Source organism: Thamnophis sirtalis, unplaced genomic scaffold, assembly GCF_051295495.1.
Source record: "Thamnophis sirtalis isolate CommonGarterSnake01/CBP01778 unplaced genomic scaffold, rThaSir2_p1.2 scaffold_6, whole genome shotgun sequence".
Lineage (NCBI taxonomy): Eukaryota > Metazoa > Chordata > Lepidosauria > Squamata > Natricidae > Thamnophis > Thamnophis sirtalis.
Genome location: NW_028261386.1, coordinates 14,732,443 through 14,748,708, shown reverse-complemented (window position 1 = coordinate 14,748,708; position 16,266 = coordinate 14,732,443). Strand labels below are relative to the sequence as shown.

The 16,266-nt window shown below is 42.7% G+C and overlaps 1 protein-coding gene across 4 annotated transcripts in view; it reads left to right on the top strand.

Moving 5' to 3' along the window:
• The window catches only part of COL26A1 (collagen type XXVI alpha 1 chain), a 211,159-nt gene that overhangs the window by 177,243 nt on the left and 17,650 nt on the right, over positions 1 to 16,266 (top strand). For all 4 annotated transcript variants that reach the window (XM_087717247.1, XM_087717243.1, XM_087717244.1 and 1 more), the window contains exons 8-9: positions 6,210 to 6,302; positions 14,133 to 14,194. In XM_087717247.1, coding sequence (XP_087573373.1) covers positions 6,210 to 6,302; positions 14,133 to 14,194 — 155 coding nt within the window. The remainder of the gene's footprint in view (positions 1 to 6,209; positions 6,303 to 14,132; positions 14,195 to 16,266) is intronic.

Here is a 16,266-nt window from a genome sequence, read left to right as displayed (position 1 = left end):
GTCTGAACATCTTTTTATAGTGTGGTGACCAAAACTGGATGCAGTCAGGGGTGGGTTCCTGTACTGGTTGGCACTGGTTTGCTGCGCGCACCAGTGGTGGGTTTCAAAAATTGTTCGAACCTACTCTCTGGGTGTGGCCTCCTTTGTGGGAGTGGCTTGCCACCCATGTGACCGGATGGGAGTGGCTTGCCGCCCATGTGACCGGATATGAAGATGCCGACGACACTTGTCAGAACCACCTTAAATTACCTCACACACAGCACTGGCATGCATAAGAATATGATGTAAACTTGTTTTTTTTAAAGGCATCTTTGGTTTGCGTTAAAACAACTACAACACGAAATGTTCTGATTGCATCACAAATGCAGTAGTCATCCTTACCTTTCACAGAGGCACTGAGTTTTATAAATATGAGCATGATAGTGTAGAATAATCATATCCAAGGACCAGTGGTAGGTTTCAAAAAAATTTGGAACCTCTTCTGTAGGTGTGGCCTGCTTTCCGGGTCTACTGGTGGAACCTCTTCTAATTGGTTCGGTAGATTTGACGAACCGGTTCTACCGAATAGGTGCGAACTGGTAGGAACCTACCTCTGGCGCGCACGCTCCTTGAAAATATAAAGTAATATAAATCCTGAAATATAACTTACCATCTCTCTGGGCAATTGGTTTTGGTTTCAAGCTGCCCTTAGTGTAAGGAAGTTTTATATTTAACTGGAATCTGTCTTCCTGCAAATTAAATTCATTATTCTGTGAACTGTATTTTGGAACAGTTTGGAGAAAAGATTTCCATCTCCTATGTTAGGTCCTTTCAAGTATTCAGATGTATTTCATGTATAGCTTTTGGTCCTGCTGCTTGTGGATTTCTCACCAGATCTGCTTGGCCACTCCAGCTTTATGGCCTTTTGTATGCAAAGTTAGTCCTTAGTTGTTACCTTAATCAATTTCCAGATTAACTCTTCTCAGAAGAGTGAAGTCAACTTTTGGGAAGCAGAATGCTTTACAGAACCCTTTGCAAAACTTTAAGCTGCAGTTCCTGGTTACTAACAGCAGAGGGAAGCAGAATCTAGGTAATAGGGAAAAGGCTACTGCTAATGGCAAACCCCTGATGACTATGATTATGTGCTTTGATGATTATTATCAAGTTGATGTTGGTTCTTATCAACCACACTGGATAGATTTTTTCTCCCTATGATGTTCCTATCCTAGTCTTCTAGATTTTCCAATAGGGCATCCATTGCCACTATAACTGAATCTTAATATTTTGCTATTGGTTGTCTTGTTCTCCTCTTCCTTCCCCTTTTCCACTATTGTGGACTTCTCAATGGAATAGATATATTGGAAGTGAAAACTCACCCCCCTCCTAGAGATATGAAATATTTTAGGAAATATTAAAAAGGCAGAATATTTCTCCTAAAAAGAGAAGTAGAAACTCAAGAGAGGCAGAAGCTCAGCCACCCCCACCTTTGTCAATGAGCCATTAAAGGCCTGAGCCAGTCTATTCTACATAACAAAGGTAGGATTAACCTTCTATCGATCTCACCAAAGGGCACCTGGGAAGACGCAATGCTCAACCAAACTTGGACTCAAAACACAGCCTACAGAGTTGCCTCTGCATGGCCCTATGGGAGTCTGACAGTCAATCAGAATACAAGCTCAATTTCAAAGCCCAAAGAGGGCATAAAACTAGGGACTTTCAGCATCTCTGCCCCTTTTTCTTCTTCACCCAACATCTTGAAGCATGTGATCACCTTTTTCCCCAGGACCTCAAACCATGTGGTCCTGTCCACCATTAAAACCATCTTTCAAAGTGGCCTCCATGTTTCCAGTGTCTTTTTTCCCACTTGGAACTGAACCCCAGAAGGACATTTCTTCCAACAGATATTTGCATAAGGTATGATGATTTGAGCCTTTGATTTGTATCTCAAATTAGCACTCTGGATTCATTTGATTTTTTTTTTCTTGGCTGTCCATGGTATTCCCAAGAATCTTTTCTAGACGTCAAAAAACATCAATAGTTTTTCTATCTTCCTAACCCTGGATCAATCTGCTTTTTAGGGGTTTTCTGCATGAAGCTGGTTTTTGCTTTCTCCTTTCACCTGGAGAGTTCCAGGTGTATTGAGACCCAGCTCCCATCTTTCTGAGCCACTGTTGTGAAAGGTTTCCACTGTAAGGGAATTCAAGGGCGTCCAATCTAGCGAAAAGGACCTTTAAGCTATCTTGGGCAGCTTTTTGATGACAGCTGTAACTGGTAGCGTACCAACCTCAAATCAGTTCAAACCACATCCCTTTACAGGATTTTATAGTTCTTCGGCTTAAATCACCACTTCTTTGCACTGTTGAGAGAAAAAAAGGGGAAATGTTATTTTTAATAATTGAAATAGTTTAACTTGCTCTTTGGTTGGCTTCAATACTTTGCAGTATTCTTCTTTTTATTTGCAATTGTTGACCTGTTCTATTCTACTTCGTAATCCTCAATAAATAAAATGTTGAAATTGATTTGTGCCAGGGGTGAAATCAACTTACCTTCACTACCGGTTTGAGCGATGTAAGTGTGCATCTCCACGTATGCGCAGGACCTTCAATTTCTGTGAAGCTGTGATGAGCAATTTAAATTAGCTAGAAACCAGGAAATCTGACATTCTAGCTCCGGGATGGCGAACTTATGGCATGCGTGCCACAGGTGGCACGCAGAGCCATTTATCAGCTGACCAGCGTGCATGGGCAAATAGGAAGTTCAGGAATAGACTTCTGGTTTGCTTGTAGGGTTGGTTTAAGCTCTCTGGAGACTTCAGAGAGCCTCCTGAAGGTCCCTGAAGCCTCCAGACGGCCTCCTGGGGGGGGGGGGGGGCGAGACTGTTTTTACTCTCCCCAAGCTCCTATAAAGCCTCTGGAGCCTGGGGAGGGCGAAAAAAGCATGCAAAAAATGGGGGGGGTCGCTCCTCTCATGCACGCATGCGCACTGGGGGCGGGTATCACATGTTGCATTATGGGTGCAGCACGCCCATGCACGATCCTCCTGCATTCCCCCCACTTATGGCACGCGAGCCAAAAAAGATTCACCATCGCTGTTCTAAATAAATTGCGTGTCACAGCTGATCGTCAGAAATACCGGTTTGCCTGAACCGGTAGTATTTTTTTTTACTACCTGTTCAGGCAAACCAGTGCATTTTTACTACCAGTTCAGGCAGACCGGTCCAATCTGGTAGCATTTCATCCCTGGTATGTTCCCATCAGTATTGGTACATTCCTCTTTTATTACCGTATTTAGGAACAGGAAGGAGAAGTTGGTTTTGCAGCAGCCACTAGGTGGCAGTCAAGGACCATGATGTAATGATCTTGGTGATGACAATAATAATGCTGCAGTATCCACTTTTCACCTGATAAACCAAATCTTGAAAAGTCTCTATTCAGACATGAGACCTTGTAAGAGTTTGGCCTTTTCAATTTTTTAAAATTAGAAGAAGCACAATACCGTGTGCTTTTTGAAGATGCTGTTGACTCCTGGTTTAAGTCAGTGTGCCCAAAGGCTGGCAGAATCGTGGGAATTGTTGTTCAAATGCATCTGAAGGGACACCGAGTTGGGAAAGTTGAATTTAGGAATTGCTGGACTGCCTACGGCAGAGGTGTCAAACTCAAGGCCCGGGAGCTGGATCCGGACCGCGGGGTGCTTAGATCTGGCCCATGGGGCTGCCCTGGAAACAGCGAAGGACTGGCCGCTGCGCCTCTGCCAGAGAAAATGGAGCTCGGGGTGGCTGCATGCAGCACTCCTGTGTTACGTTTTCACTGGCACAGGGTTGCTGGAGGCCATCACAGTTGGAAAATGGAGCTCGCAAGAGCTGCGGGCAGCACTCCCAAGCTCCATTTTCGCTGCCAGTGAGTTGTAGCAGGTCATCGCAGCCGAAATGGAGCGTGGGAGCCTGTTCTCGCTGGCAGAGCGCTCGGGTCACCACACAAGTGACATTGAGTTGGCCACCCCCCCCCAAGGTCAAACACAACCCTGATGTGGCCCTCAATGGAATCGAGTTTGAAACCCCTGGTATATGGCCTGACCATCTCAGTACGCATCTCATGGCCCTGCCCTTCGTTTTACTTTGCACTTCAGGCCCTATAAATTCTTCTCTTTGATCCTCAGTCTATATTCCTGCTTCTCTTCACATTCCCATTTCATTATTTTATTGTCTGCAGTTGACTTTTAGCTTATCTCTCTCCTTATGCTCTTTTCCCAACACTATTGAAGATTTCATTCATGGAAAGGGGAGAGGTGGAAAAGATCAACATTTTCTCTGAATGTTCATGGTTGCTTTTAAAAGGGAGCGATAAATAAGGGAAAACCCCAAGGTAATACTCCTGTTTCCAGCATGTTTGCTTTTGGATATGACTGTCCCTCTTCCAGTCATTCTTAGTTTCCTTACCGATATATTATAAATAAACCAGAAGGTCCAAGACAAGAGGAAGATATTCAGAAGAACAAGGGAGAATAGCGAGATTGGGGGCTCTTTCAGAATTTATTGGCACATAGACACATACACTTTACAGATAGTCCTCCACTTACAGCTGTAATTGAGCCCAGAATTATGTTCATAAGTTATGGTTGTAAGATCACTGCATGCATCCAATTTTACAACTATTATTTTTTTTCCTGGCAAGCCCATTTTCCCCAAGTGGCTGCTTTTTGCTGGAAATAGGAAATCAGCAAAATCTGCTAAAAATTGCAGTCATGTGACCATGAAATACTGCAAATGGCTATAAATCCAAGCCAGTTGTCAACCGCCCAAAATGCAACCATGTGACTACCGGTGTGTCCGTGTGCAGCTATCACAACTTTGATAAATAAATAGCTCTGGGGAGGAGTCTGTCTTAACTTCAAACAGTTTCTAAGTCATTAAGCAAGGACTGCCTGTATTAAAATGAAAACTGGAACACCCTCCAACAGTAAGGTTCTTTTTATTTATTTCTTTTTTAAAAAAAAAATATGGGCCCGTTTTACACTTTCATACTGTAGAAACCAGCAGTCTTAAACATGATAGTACAAAAGTGTGAGTCAGTTCAATATTATGGTAAAACACGGTTGTGGAGTGTATTACTTGGATACTGCATTAAAACAAAACTTTGGTACCATCCAGTGGTGGGTTTCCAAAATTTTTAGAACCTCTTCTGTAGGTGTGGCCTGCTTTGTGGGACTGGCTTGCTGGTCATGTGACTGGGTGGGTGTGACCAGCTTGTAAAATGTGGTGAAACTCACTTAATAACGCTCTTGCTTAGTGACCAAAATGTTGGCTCAGAAACTCTGGCATTTGAAGCATGCAAGTCTTAAATCTGTCAAGTTACAAGACCCTTGCACCCCTAACCCTTTAGAAAAAAAAACCTCCAAGCGTGTTCAAACTTGACAGCTTTAAGACTTGTGGACTTCAAGTCCCAGAATTCCTCCTCTCACTCTTCATCTTGATGATGTGCGGATGGGCGGGGGGAGGGAGCTGGAACCGGTTCTAAACGGCACTGTAGATTTGTGGAACCTCTTCTATAGAAGAGGTTAGAACTGGCAGGAACCCACCGCTGGTACCATCACATAGGATTGCAGGAAAACCACTGTTTTGAAATCTTTTATTAACGGATACCAGCAGAGCCATAACAAAAGGATAGAGAAAAGCTGCAGATGGGTCAAAGGGACAATTGCCTACCTGGACTAATTTTGGAAAGGAACGTTGGGTGTTCTTTTTTTTAAGCCAGAATTCAGAAAGAGCAGAATGAAGATGGGGTGAATTTGCAGGACAGTGAACGAATGGAAAAAATGGAAAAGAAGCATGCTAGTAATTATTCCGGTATTGTTCAGACTTGTTTTTTTGTTTCACCAGAGGGTAGGGCTAGAAGCAATTAAAGGCAAATTACAGGGAACAGATTTTGGCTCAACGTTAGGAGAAATTCTTACTCTAATGGTAAGAGATGATCGACAATGCAAATAACTGTCTGAAGATGTACAGGGCTTCCTCTCCTTGGAGGCTAGACAGCAAACAGTCGCGATGCTGCGGCTGCATCTTGTACTGTACTATAAAACGTGGCCCGAAAGGGAATGGGACTAAAGGACTGTCCAATTCTGCCTTTCTATTTGCCTGCAAAGGGAAATCACCAGATGGCACAAAATACAGTAACAGGCATTTCATAATTTAACAAGTGCAATGACGTCTTGCCTCTTTTTTCTTGCTAATACAGATGGAGAGCCACAGTTAGCATCTACCGTCATTGATACTATATTGGCTGGTTTGCCAGGACCTCGTGGGGCACCGGGACCCATAGGGCTGCCAGGTAAGACAGATGGATTGATAGAAACAGAAGAACAAAGCAATAACTGTGCTTGAAACGCTCCAAGATAATCACTTCTTGAAACCTGTTCGCTTGACACACTTAACGTTGTTTTTTTTAAAAAACATCCAACCCTCGATCTTTCCATCTGTATTCCATTTGGAAAAATAAATGGGAAGCAAGCGAAGTGGCAGCTTGAACAATCCTCTTTGTTTTCAAGAGTGTTTCTGGGACTCAACAAGACTACGTAAGTGTTCTTGGGTGATTAGAATATGGCAGCTGCACCTTGGAGCTTTGTTTCACAAAAGAGGCAAAGTTAAGAAGAGAAAGGAAGCATCCAACCCAGTAGAGAAGTGGGAGCTGGAGGGACTCTCAAATCTCCTTCTGGTGAATTGGTAAACTGTAACTAATTCCCCATCCAATGGCAACTATAAAGCCTCCCCATTTCAGAAGCCATATGAGTTCTGCACGTGTTCTCAAAAATTCAGATACACACAAACCAATATAGGGCCTCCGTTACAGATGAAGTAGACATATGGGGTATCTCCAACCTCCGCAACTTTAAGACTTGTGGACTTCAACTCCCAGAATTCCTCAGCCAGCTGAGTTGAAGTCCACAAGTCTTAAAGTTGCCAAGGTTGGAGATACCCCTGTTTTAGAGCAATGTGTGTCAACCTCAGCAGCTTTATGTCAGAATATTCATGAACTGGAATAGGATGTAGCAACAGGTCAGCCATTGGGGACTGACTAGAATAGGGCATGGCAACAAGGTCAGCCAATGAATAGGCATAACAACTAAGTCAGCCAATGAGGACTGTTTAGAAACTGAAACATTATTTGCTGGAGACAACTAGGTGCCTGGGTGTGGCTTAGGTTTAGCTTAACTGCCCTGTATAGAGGAGGTTGTCTTTGTCTGTATTAAACTCTGAACAGAAACCAATCTCTAGCCTGCCTGTGTCTCTCTCTCTCTTACACGTTGGAAGAATCTGCTGTTGGTATTGTACATTTATTCATGTGTTATTATGTGTATAAAGAAGTTAATGAACCCTGCTGCATAAGTTATCTGTGTGTGCACTTTCTGGATTTGATTTTTGCAACAAACTCTGACACTTTAAGATGCATGGACTTCAATTCTCACCTCAGCAACTTTAAGATGTGTGGTTGGGGAGGATTCTGGGAGTTGGAGTCCACACACCTCAAAAATGCAGAGATCGACCGATTCTGGTTTAAAGAATCAAAGTGAATCGAAACTTGCGCTAAGAACTGTTCATACCATAAGCAGTTGCTGTGCTCACCACTGGGGAGAGCCACAGAGATGATCCTGAAGAAAGCATGCACTAGCAGTTAAAAATAAAGTACATTTTAAGCCCAGGAAATGAAGAAAGGGTTAGAAAAAAAATCCAACTAACTCTACCTTAACTATAAGAAGAAAGGAAGGGAAAACACAGCTTTGTAAGATACCATTTCTATAGCCCAGGGGTGTCGAACTGAAGGCCCGAGAGCTGGATCCAGCCCATGGGGTGCTTAGATCTGGCCCGTGGGGCCACCCTGGAAACAGCAAAGGACTGGCCCGCAGTGCCTCTGCCAGCAAAAATGGAGCTCAAAAGGGCTGTATGTGGCCAAGGTGTTGCAGCAGGCCATTGCAGCTGAAAACGGAGCTCAGGAACCCATTTTCACTGGCAGAGCGTTTGGGCCTCCACAGGCACTCACAACATAAGTGATGACAAGCTGGCCACACCCACTCTAGCCCCCAAAGATCAAACACAACCCTGATGCGCCCCTCAATGAAATCGAGTTTGACACCCCTGCTATAGCCTGTCTTGAGTTCCAGTCAAACTTGTTGGTTTCCTGACCTGGCCTACCTCAAAAGCTTGACAACTGTCGCCATCGCCAAGAAGAGCAAAACTGAGACGATGAAGCATTTTAAGCAACTTTTCAGATTTATTAATCTGCCATCTTTCCACACCCTTGGAAGTAGTTTCCAAACCTTTCAGTCTTGGGATCCTTTTATATTCCTAACAGTGATTGAGGAGCCTCCAAAGAGCTTTGCTTTATGTGGGTTGTATCTAACATTGTTTACTGTATTAGAAATTAAAATATTTTGAGGTGAGAATCCTATGAAAACCTAAAATCAGATTCATTCAAGGAATAAATAATATGGCATCCATGTTCACCAGTATGAACTCAGATGCTGACCAAGTTTTCTGTCCCTCCAGATATTTTTTTAAAATGTTTTTTTTAAACGAATAGTATGAAATAGGAAGCTAGCTTGCAGCAATGTTTCATCCACTGGCCTCTTAACACAAGTGTGTTCTTCGATATACAGCTAGTCTTTGACTTACAACTATTTGTTTAGTGACTGTTTGAAGTTACAACAGCATTGAAAAAGTGATTTATGTCTGGTCCTTGCACTTACGACTTTCACAGCATTTCCATGGCCACATGATCAAAATTCGGAAGCTTCGCACTTACCGTGTATTTACAATGGTTACAACATCCCAGGGTCACCATTTGTGACCCTCCCAGGAGGTTTCCAACAACCAAAATCAATGGGAGAAGCCAGATTAACCTTAATATCTTGATTCACTTAACAGGAGGAAGAAATCATAAAATCGGAATGATTCATTTAACAACTGCCTTGCTTAGCAATATAAACTCTGATCACAATTGTGGTTGTGAATTAAGGACTACCTGTGATATGATTGCCCCACAGGGGTGTAAGAGAAAGCCTACAGAATAGAGATGAAGGTTAATGATTTGCTGGGATTGCTTGCAGAGCCCAGCCATTCCTACTCCTATGATAGCAATTTTACAAGTGTGCCCATGCACTGTGAATGTACTGCACAGAACATCCCTTCTCCCGGTTTTACAATAATAAGGGTGAATAAATTTTGTCTGCAATTTCCTTTGAGAGGTTGATGGGTGGGGGGAGGGGGAGGAGAAAAGAGGGCTTTCTTTTATCAGTTTGGAGGGATTCTTGTACAAAGCCTATGCTTTAAGCCTGCCAAAAGCTTAAACAACCTATTTGAGGTCTTTATTTAGTTTTTTTTTAAAGAAAAAGAAGCACAAAACAATAAAATGCCAAAGTAATGTGCCAAATTTCAATAGCATCATCTTTGAGGGGCAGATGCCTACAAAAATGGGTCTGCTACAGATTGCCCAGGATTGCTTTACATATAGCAAAGAAAAATTCCCAATTTCCTAAAGACTGCAGTTCCAATCACACCCTTTGCCCTGTCTCAAAGAATGCTAAATCACCCAGGCCAAAAGTATTTTTTTAAAGAAAGTTAAATCAGGGCAACTTTATATACTTTTGTCCAGTTGTCCTGATTTAACTTTTTTTTAAAAAACGCCCTTTGCCCTCTTACCCAAATACTGAAACTATTACTCCCACTAAACCAGTGGTGGGATTCAATTTTTTTTGCTACCAGTTCTGTGGGCATGGCTTGGTGGGCGTGGCAGGGGAAGGTTACTGCAAAATCCCCCTCCCCTCCCGATCAGCTGGGACTCAGGAGGCAGATAATAGATGGCGGCGGGGGCAGTCGGAGGTGGTATTTGCTGGTTCTCCAAACTCAAACTCAAATTTTCCGCTACCGGTTCTCCAGAACTTGCCAGAACCTGCTGAATACCACTTCTGCACTAAACGCTAACAATTGTGAACTGTGTCCGGCTACCCAAAAGATGCCCAGCCCTCAATTAAAAAAAAAAAAAAGGAGGGGGAAATCATAGAGCCACAGATGAACAGGAATCTTTTCAGTCCACCCAACAATCAGGAATGAAATCACGGTAGTTAAAAAGCTCTTCCTTCCATTAGACTGGCCTGGACTTCTAATTGTAATGTTCCTTTCTTTCTTTCTTTCTTTCTTTCTTTCTTTCTTTCTTTCTTTCTTTCTTTCTTTCTTTCTTTCTTTCTTTCTTTCTTTCTTCCTTCCTTCCTTCCTTTCTTTCTTTCTTTCTCTTTCTTTCTCTCTCTCTTTCTTTCTTTCTTTCTTTCTCTTTCTTTCTCTTTCTTTCTTTCTTTCTTTCTTTCTTTCTTTCTTTCTTTCTTTCTTTCTTTCTTTCTGTTTTTTTTTTAAAGAAAAGAAATTGTCTTAAGTGATTTGTCTATGGCAGAGGCACTCAAAAGTGACCTCCCATCAGGATGACAAGACGTCCTTTCTCTTATTACCGCATTCCTGCGTTGAGCCTTCAGCTCATTTCATCCCAGACTTTGATATATGAGGGTTGCATTAATTATGGAGGCAGATTCAATTGCCCTGTTGAGCGTCTGGAGCTCTTGGGGGTTTCAACTGAAACAATTAAGGCTAAGTTTGGAAGGAGCCCACGCCGGTCCCTCCCTCTCCCCATAGATCGGCAAATGTAATTAATAGTTGGCGTCTGGAAGAAATTATATCACTCCTCCCCCCCCCCCCCACACACACTTTTTTTTTCCAGGTAGGGTGAAGCCATTTGAAGGCAATCCTTTAACGATGCAGCATTAACAAGCAGATCAGTCCAAATGAGTCTTCTCCTTCTGCCAAGCAGTGAGCTGCCTGCATGCCAGGAAGAACTCAACACTTGTTAGGAAAGAGACGGCGGGAAGTTCTAGCCTGTCTGGAGTCACAAGAATTCTCTAGGGCAGAGATTTGGAAGCTGGATCCAAAATTATGCCTGGCAAGTTATGTAGGTGTGGAGTCTAGATCTGTCACCAGTTCAAGGAGAGAGCACCTGCTTTGCTTGCAGAAACACTTAGGTTTCAGTTCTTGGCATGGCTTGCTAAAAGCAAGGAAGGTGTGCAGGCAACCTAAACCACTCGAATTTCAGCAGAAAATTGCAAAGAAATCACAAGCAGTTTCCTGATGTTTTTCAGGCATAAATCAAAACAAATGGGAGGCGTAAACGTTTGTTCAGGTTTAATACTACCCCTAGCCCCTGTAATCCCTTTAGATTTCCCAGTAAATCTCATTTTGTTGTTGTAGTTAGCCGCGAAGTCGTGTCCGTCCCATCGTGACTGTTATAAACCAGCAGCAGCCTGTGCTGCGTTCTAATTGGTCGGGCGAAGCACAGCCTGTGATTGGAGGTTCTAATGACAGTTGGTGACCTGAGGGTATAAATACCGGACAGTTGTAACGGATTTCTGAATCGCTTGTCACCTACTAATAAACATCTTACTCTCTGATCCATGGCTCCTGCGTCTATCCCTCACAACACACAAACATATACAACAGTGACGACATGGACTATGTTCTTCCAGGCCTTCCTGTCCTCTACCACCCCCATTTAAGTCCATTTAAGCTCTCACTGACTGCTTCGGTGACTCCATCCAGCCACCTCATTCTCTGTTGTCCCCTTCTTCTTTTGTCCACAATCCTTCCCAGCATGAGGCTCTTCTCCAGGGAGTCCTTCCTTCTCCTTAGGTGGCCAAAGTATTTGAGTTTCATCTTCAGGATCTGGCCTTCTAAAGAGCAGTCAGGGTTGATCTCCTCTAGGACTGACCGGTTTGATCGCCTTGCAGTCCAAGGGACTCGCAGGAGTCTTCTCCAGCACCATAGTTCAAAGGCCTCCATTCTTTGGCGCTCAGCCTTCTTTATGGACATGAAAACCCCATGGACAATACCAAAAGACAACCTCCCCCCCTCCTTAACCCTATCTAAATCAGAGGACCTTACTTACTTACCACGTGTTTTTACTTAAAACAAATAAAGTAAAATGAATCCGGCTGCCCTATTACATCTTGCCAAAACTTGTTCCAGAATGGCAGAAATAAATTAACTTTTCAAGATGGTTTTTTTTCTTCAAATGAGTGAAATTAAAAGTTTGAGGGTTGGTTATCCATCATTTACATTTCTCCAGTCCCGCACATCAGCCATAAATGGGTTTTCTAGAGTGAAATTGCCAAACCCCACTATATGAGTACAGGGTCTGATCTTTAAATGTGAAATAACATAACGTAACACCTATCCTCCGCGAGCTGCACTGGCTGCCTATTGGTCTCCGGATACGCTTCAAGGCGCTAGTCGTCACTTATAAAGCCCTTCATGGTATTGGACCTGGGTACTTGAGAGACCGCCTGCTGCCAATTACCTCCACTAGACCGATTAGATCCCACAGATTAGGCCTCCTCCGAATTCCATCCGCCGGCCAGCGACCACCTGGAGGAGAGCCTTCTCTGTGGCTGCTCCGACCCTCTGGAACGAACTCCCCGTGGAGATTCGAACCCTCACCACCCTCCAGGCCTTCCGCAAAGCCCTTAAAACCTGGCTATTCCGACAGGCCTGGGGCTAAAGAATTGTTGCCCCCATCTCGAATGGTATGACTGTCGTGTGTTTTAAATTATGTATTGTTTTGTGTCGTTTTAATTTTTTGTTTGTATCCCCCTTCCCTGGTTTGAGTTGTGAGCCGCCCTGAGTCCCCTTCGGGGGAAAAGGGCAGCATATAAATAAAATAAACATTCAAACATTCAACATTCAAATACCATTGTATGGCATCTCTGAATTGTTGCAAGCTTCCAAACTTGGCATGTCAGGCTCTAAATCCTATTTGTTCTCAACTGCTCAGACGATTATGGAATGCCAGATGTTATTAAATGTAAATATCAAGTGAGAAATAGCATTGGAATATTAACCTGAAATTCTGACCCTCAAAGACGAATCCAGTTCCTTGATGGGTAGGAACAGCCTATCAAAGTAAGCCTTTTTCTATCTTTGTCCTAGTTGCAAACAAGCAACAATTGTCTTTGGTTGTCCAACATTTGGATTTTTCCAGACTTGCATATCAGCCATAAATGGATAGTCCAGAAGTGTTGGGTGAAATTTAAAGCTTATGATGACTCTGTGGTGGAAGCTGAAAGAAAGCACCAACAATGGCAAAACACATCCTTATAATAGAAAGATAGTACACCAAGATCATTGTCTATCCTTCTCCCTATGCTGTTTTTATTGAGACCCAAAGACCATTTTTTGGGATTTATTTTATGTATTTATTTATTTATTTATTTATTTGTCTTGTATGCCACCCACTCCCGGAGGACTCCGGGCGGCTCACAAAAGACAAGGGAAAGGGGGGGAACGAGACAAAGACAACATATTTAGATTTAGATTTAGATTTAGATTTAGATTTAGAAGGTTTATTTATATGCTGCCCTTTTCCCTGGGGGGACTCAGGGCGGCTCACAATCCAAAAAGGAAAGGGGGGAAAACAGACTTTTAACATATAAGACAATACATAATTAAAAACACAACATTCATACCATTCGGGCGGGTTACAATCTTAGCCCCAGGCCTGACGGGATAGCCAGATTCTGAGGGCTGTGCGGAAGGTCTGGAGGGTGGTGAGGGTACGAATCTCCACGGGGAGATCGTTCCATAGGGTCGGAGCTACCACCGAGAAGGCTCTCTTCCGCGTGGTTGCCAGTCGGCATTGACCAGCAGATGGAACTCGGAGGAGGCCTAATCGATGAGATCTAATAGGTCGCGTGGAGGTAATTGGCAGTAGGCGGTCTCTCAAGTATTAAAAACAAAACCAACATTCACAATTTCCGGATCAGGATCCTCTGCATTTCTCCTCCAACAAAAAGGAACAGATAGATGAACCCTAGATGATGCTCCATAGTTTTCTTCAGAGTGATGCCTCCAGATATATTAGACAAAAGAGGTTAATTAAATCATTGAAGACACAGGGCAGTTGGGAATGAGAGAATTTGTAATCCAACCATATCAGGATATTATTGGCTTGAAGAAAGCCTGGAATCTTTCAACTTTTAATTCAGCATTGGTATTTGCATCAGAATACAGGTGTGCTTTAAGTAATATGCAAATCCTTAAAATACATTAATACATTTTTTTTTTCCACCAGGACCACCTGGATCTTCAGGCCCCAAGGGAGCACCAGGGCCAATGGGAGCACCTGGAGTACAGGTAGGCAAACCATTTTCACCCACTTGTTGACCTTTTCAGGTCAAACTAAAGCAAGCTTAAAAATATATACTATTCATATTTGTTTTCTTTTTTTTTTTTAAGAGGCAAGGTCATAATAGCTTGATCTCTCTGATTCTGCCTTTCTGTACCAGGCACATGATAGTTTAATGTTTTAAATTATGTACAACTTAGGAGTCATTAATTTCTGGTACAACCCACATAGTTACAGGGAGTACTCAACCTATGACCATAACTGATTCCGTTGTGGCCAATCTTTCCGAAAGAGTACCCAGGCAATGTGCAATGTGGGCCTTCCTACAGAGGCCACCTTGTGCCATTCTGAAAGTGGGCATCATAAGGGCAATCTCAGAAGAGTGTAATTTTCCAAAGGGAGTGATTTGAAAAGTCATGTCTTTCTTTTCCCCCCAGGTTTTTTGTTGTTTGTATCAAATCAATGCTTGAACAGTGTGGCACCTGGGTGTCATACAGTCTAATACAAATAAAACTAATAAAGTTAATCATAATTATTACACGTGACCCGTCAAAACCGCGTTCCACAAAAGTGCGGTCGACGAAATCGCGTATGTGACGTCATCACAACGCGACGAAAAAGATCAAAAAATTGCAATAAAAATTAAATTACAGCAAGCCGATTCACATAAAGGTAAGGGTTAGATTAAGGGTTAGGGTTAGATTAAGGGTTAGGGTTAGGGTTAGGGTTAGAGCATTAGCGTTACGTTTAGCGTTAGGTTAAGGGTTAGCGTTAGGTTTTTCGTTACGTTAAGGGTTAGGGTTAGGGTTAGGTTTAGGGTTAGGTTAAGGGTTAGGTTTAGGGTTAGGTATAGGGTTAGGTTTGGGGGGGTTAGGGTAAGGTTTTCGCTTTATTTTTACATTTTTCGATCTTTTTTGTCGCGTTGTGATGACGTCACAGACGCGCTTTCGTCGTCCGCGATTTTGTCGTCCGCGGTTTTGTGGTAGAATCTTATTACATTCAATCAACATGTATTTCTAATAATAATACGCGTTTATATTAGGTTGCAATCTCTCATTGTTCAGTTGTTCCACATTTTCTCTTATTACTTTCATTTTATTATATAAAAGCGTATAGACTAATATTTCCCCTTCTCTTATTTCTATCACTTATTCCAGCTTTTAATCGTGTCATCCTTTATTAAAAGACTTTTCTTCTCTTTCCTATCTAACTTCTAATCATGTCACCTACCTAAAGAAAAAGTGATAAGCAAAGAGAGAGAGAGAGAGAAAAGGAGAAGCAAATCAGAACAACAACAAAAAAGAGAAATCATCCATCCATCGTCTCTTGCCTGCTCCAATACCTTTAATTGTTATGCTCTAAGAGGAAAGAGAGGGAAGTGGAAAAGCAAATCAAAACAGCGATAAAAAAAATCTATCCATCATCTCTTGCCTGCTTCAATACTTTAGTTGCTATGCTTTTTTTTTTTTTTACTTGCCTTCCAGATTCTTCTCTTAAATCTTTATCTCTGTCTATATCTGCTTCTTGGGTGTTCAATCCAGAAATCATGTCTTTCTGAGAGATTGTGAGAATTACAGCTGCTTCTAGCAGCGGCTTCTGGAATGGCATGAGGTGGCCTCTGTAGCAAGGTCATACATTGCATTGACTTTCTCTCTTGGAAAGGCAACCTTCAAAGGAGGTCAGCGGAGCAAGCTGTGTTGAGACAGGGAGGAGACCCAAGGCCTCTGGGATTCTTCAAGGGAGGATGGAGGTGAAAGATTGCTGACTGTCCCTATGGTCAGTCGTAAGGGCAGTGGGTTGCTAAGTGCATGGATTTTCACCACGTGATTGTAGGAGTTCTGCAATGACTGTAACTTAAGAGTACAGGTCATTCGTCCTTTCATTCAGCACCATTGTACAGGTATTCCTCGATTTACGACCACAATTGAGCCCAAAATTTCTGTTGCTAAGTGAGAAACTCGTTAAGTGAGTTTTGCCCTATTTTATAACCTTTCTTGCCTCAGTTGTTAAGTGAATCACTGCAGTTAGTAACCCGGTTGTTAAGTGAATCCGGCTAACCCATTGACTGCTTCGTTAGAAG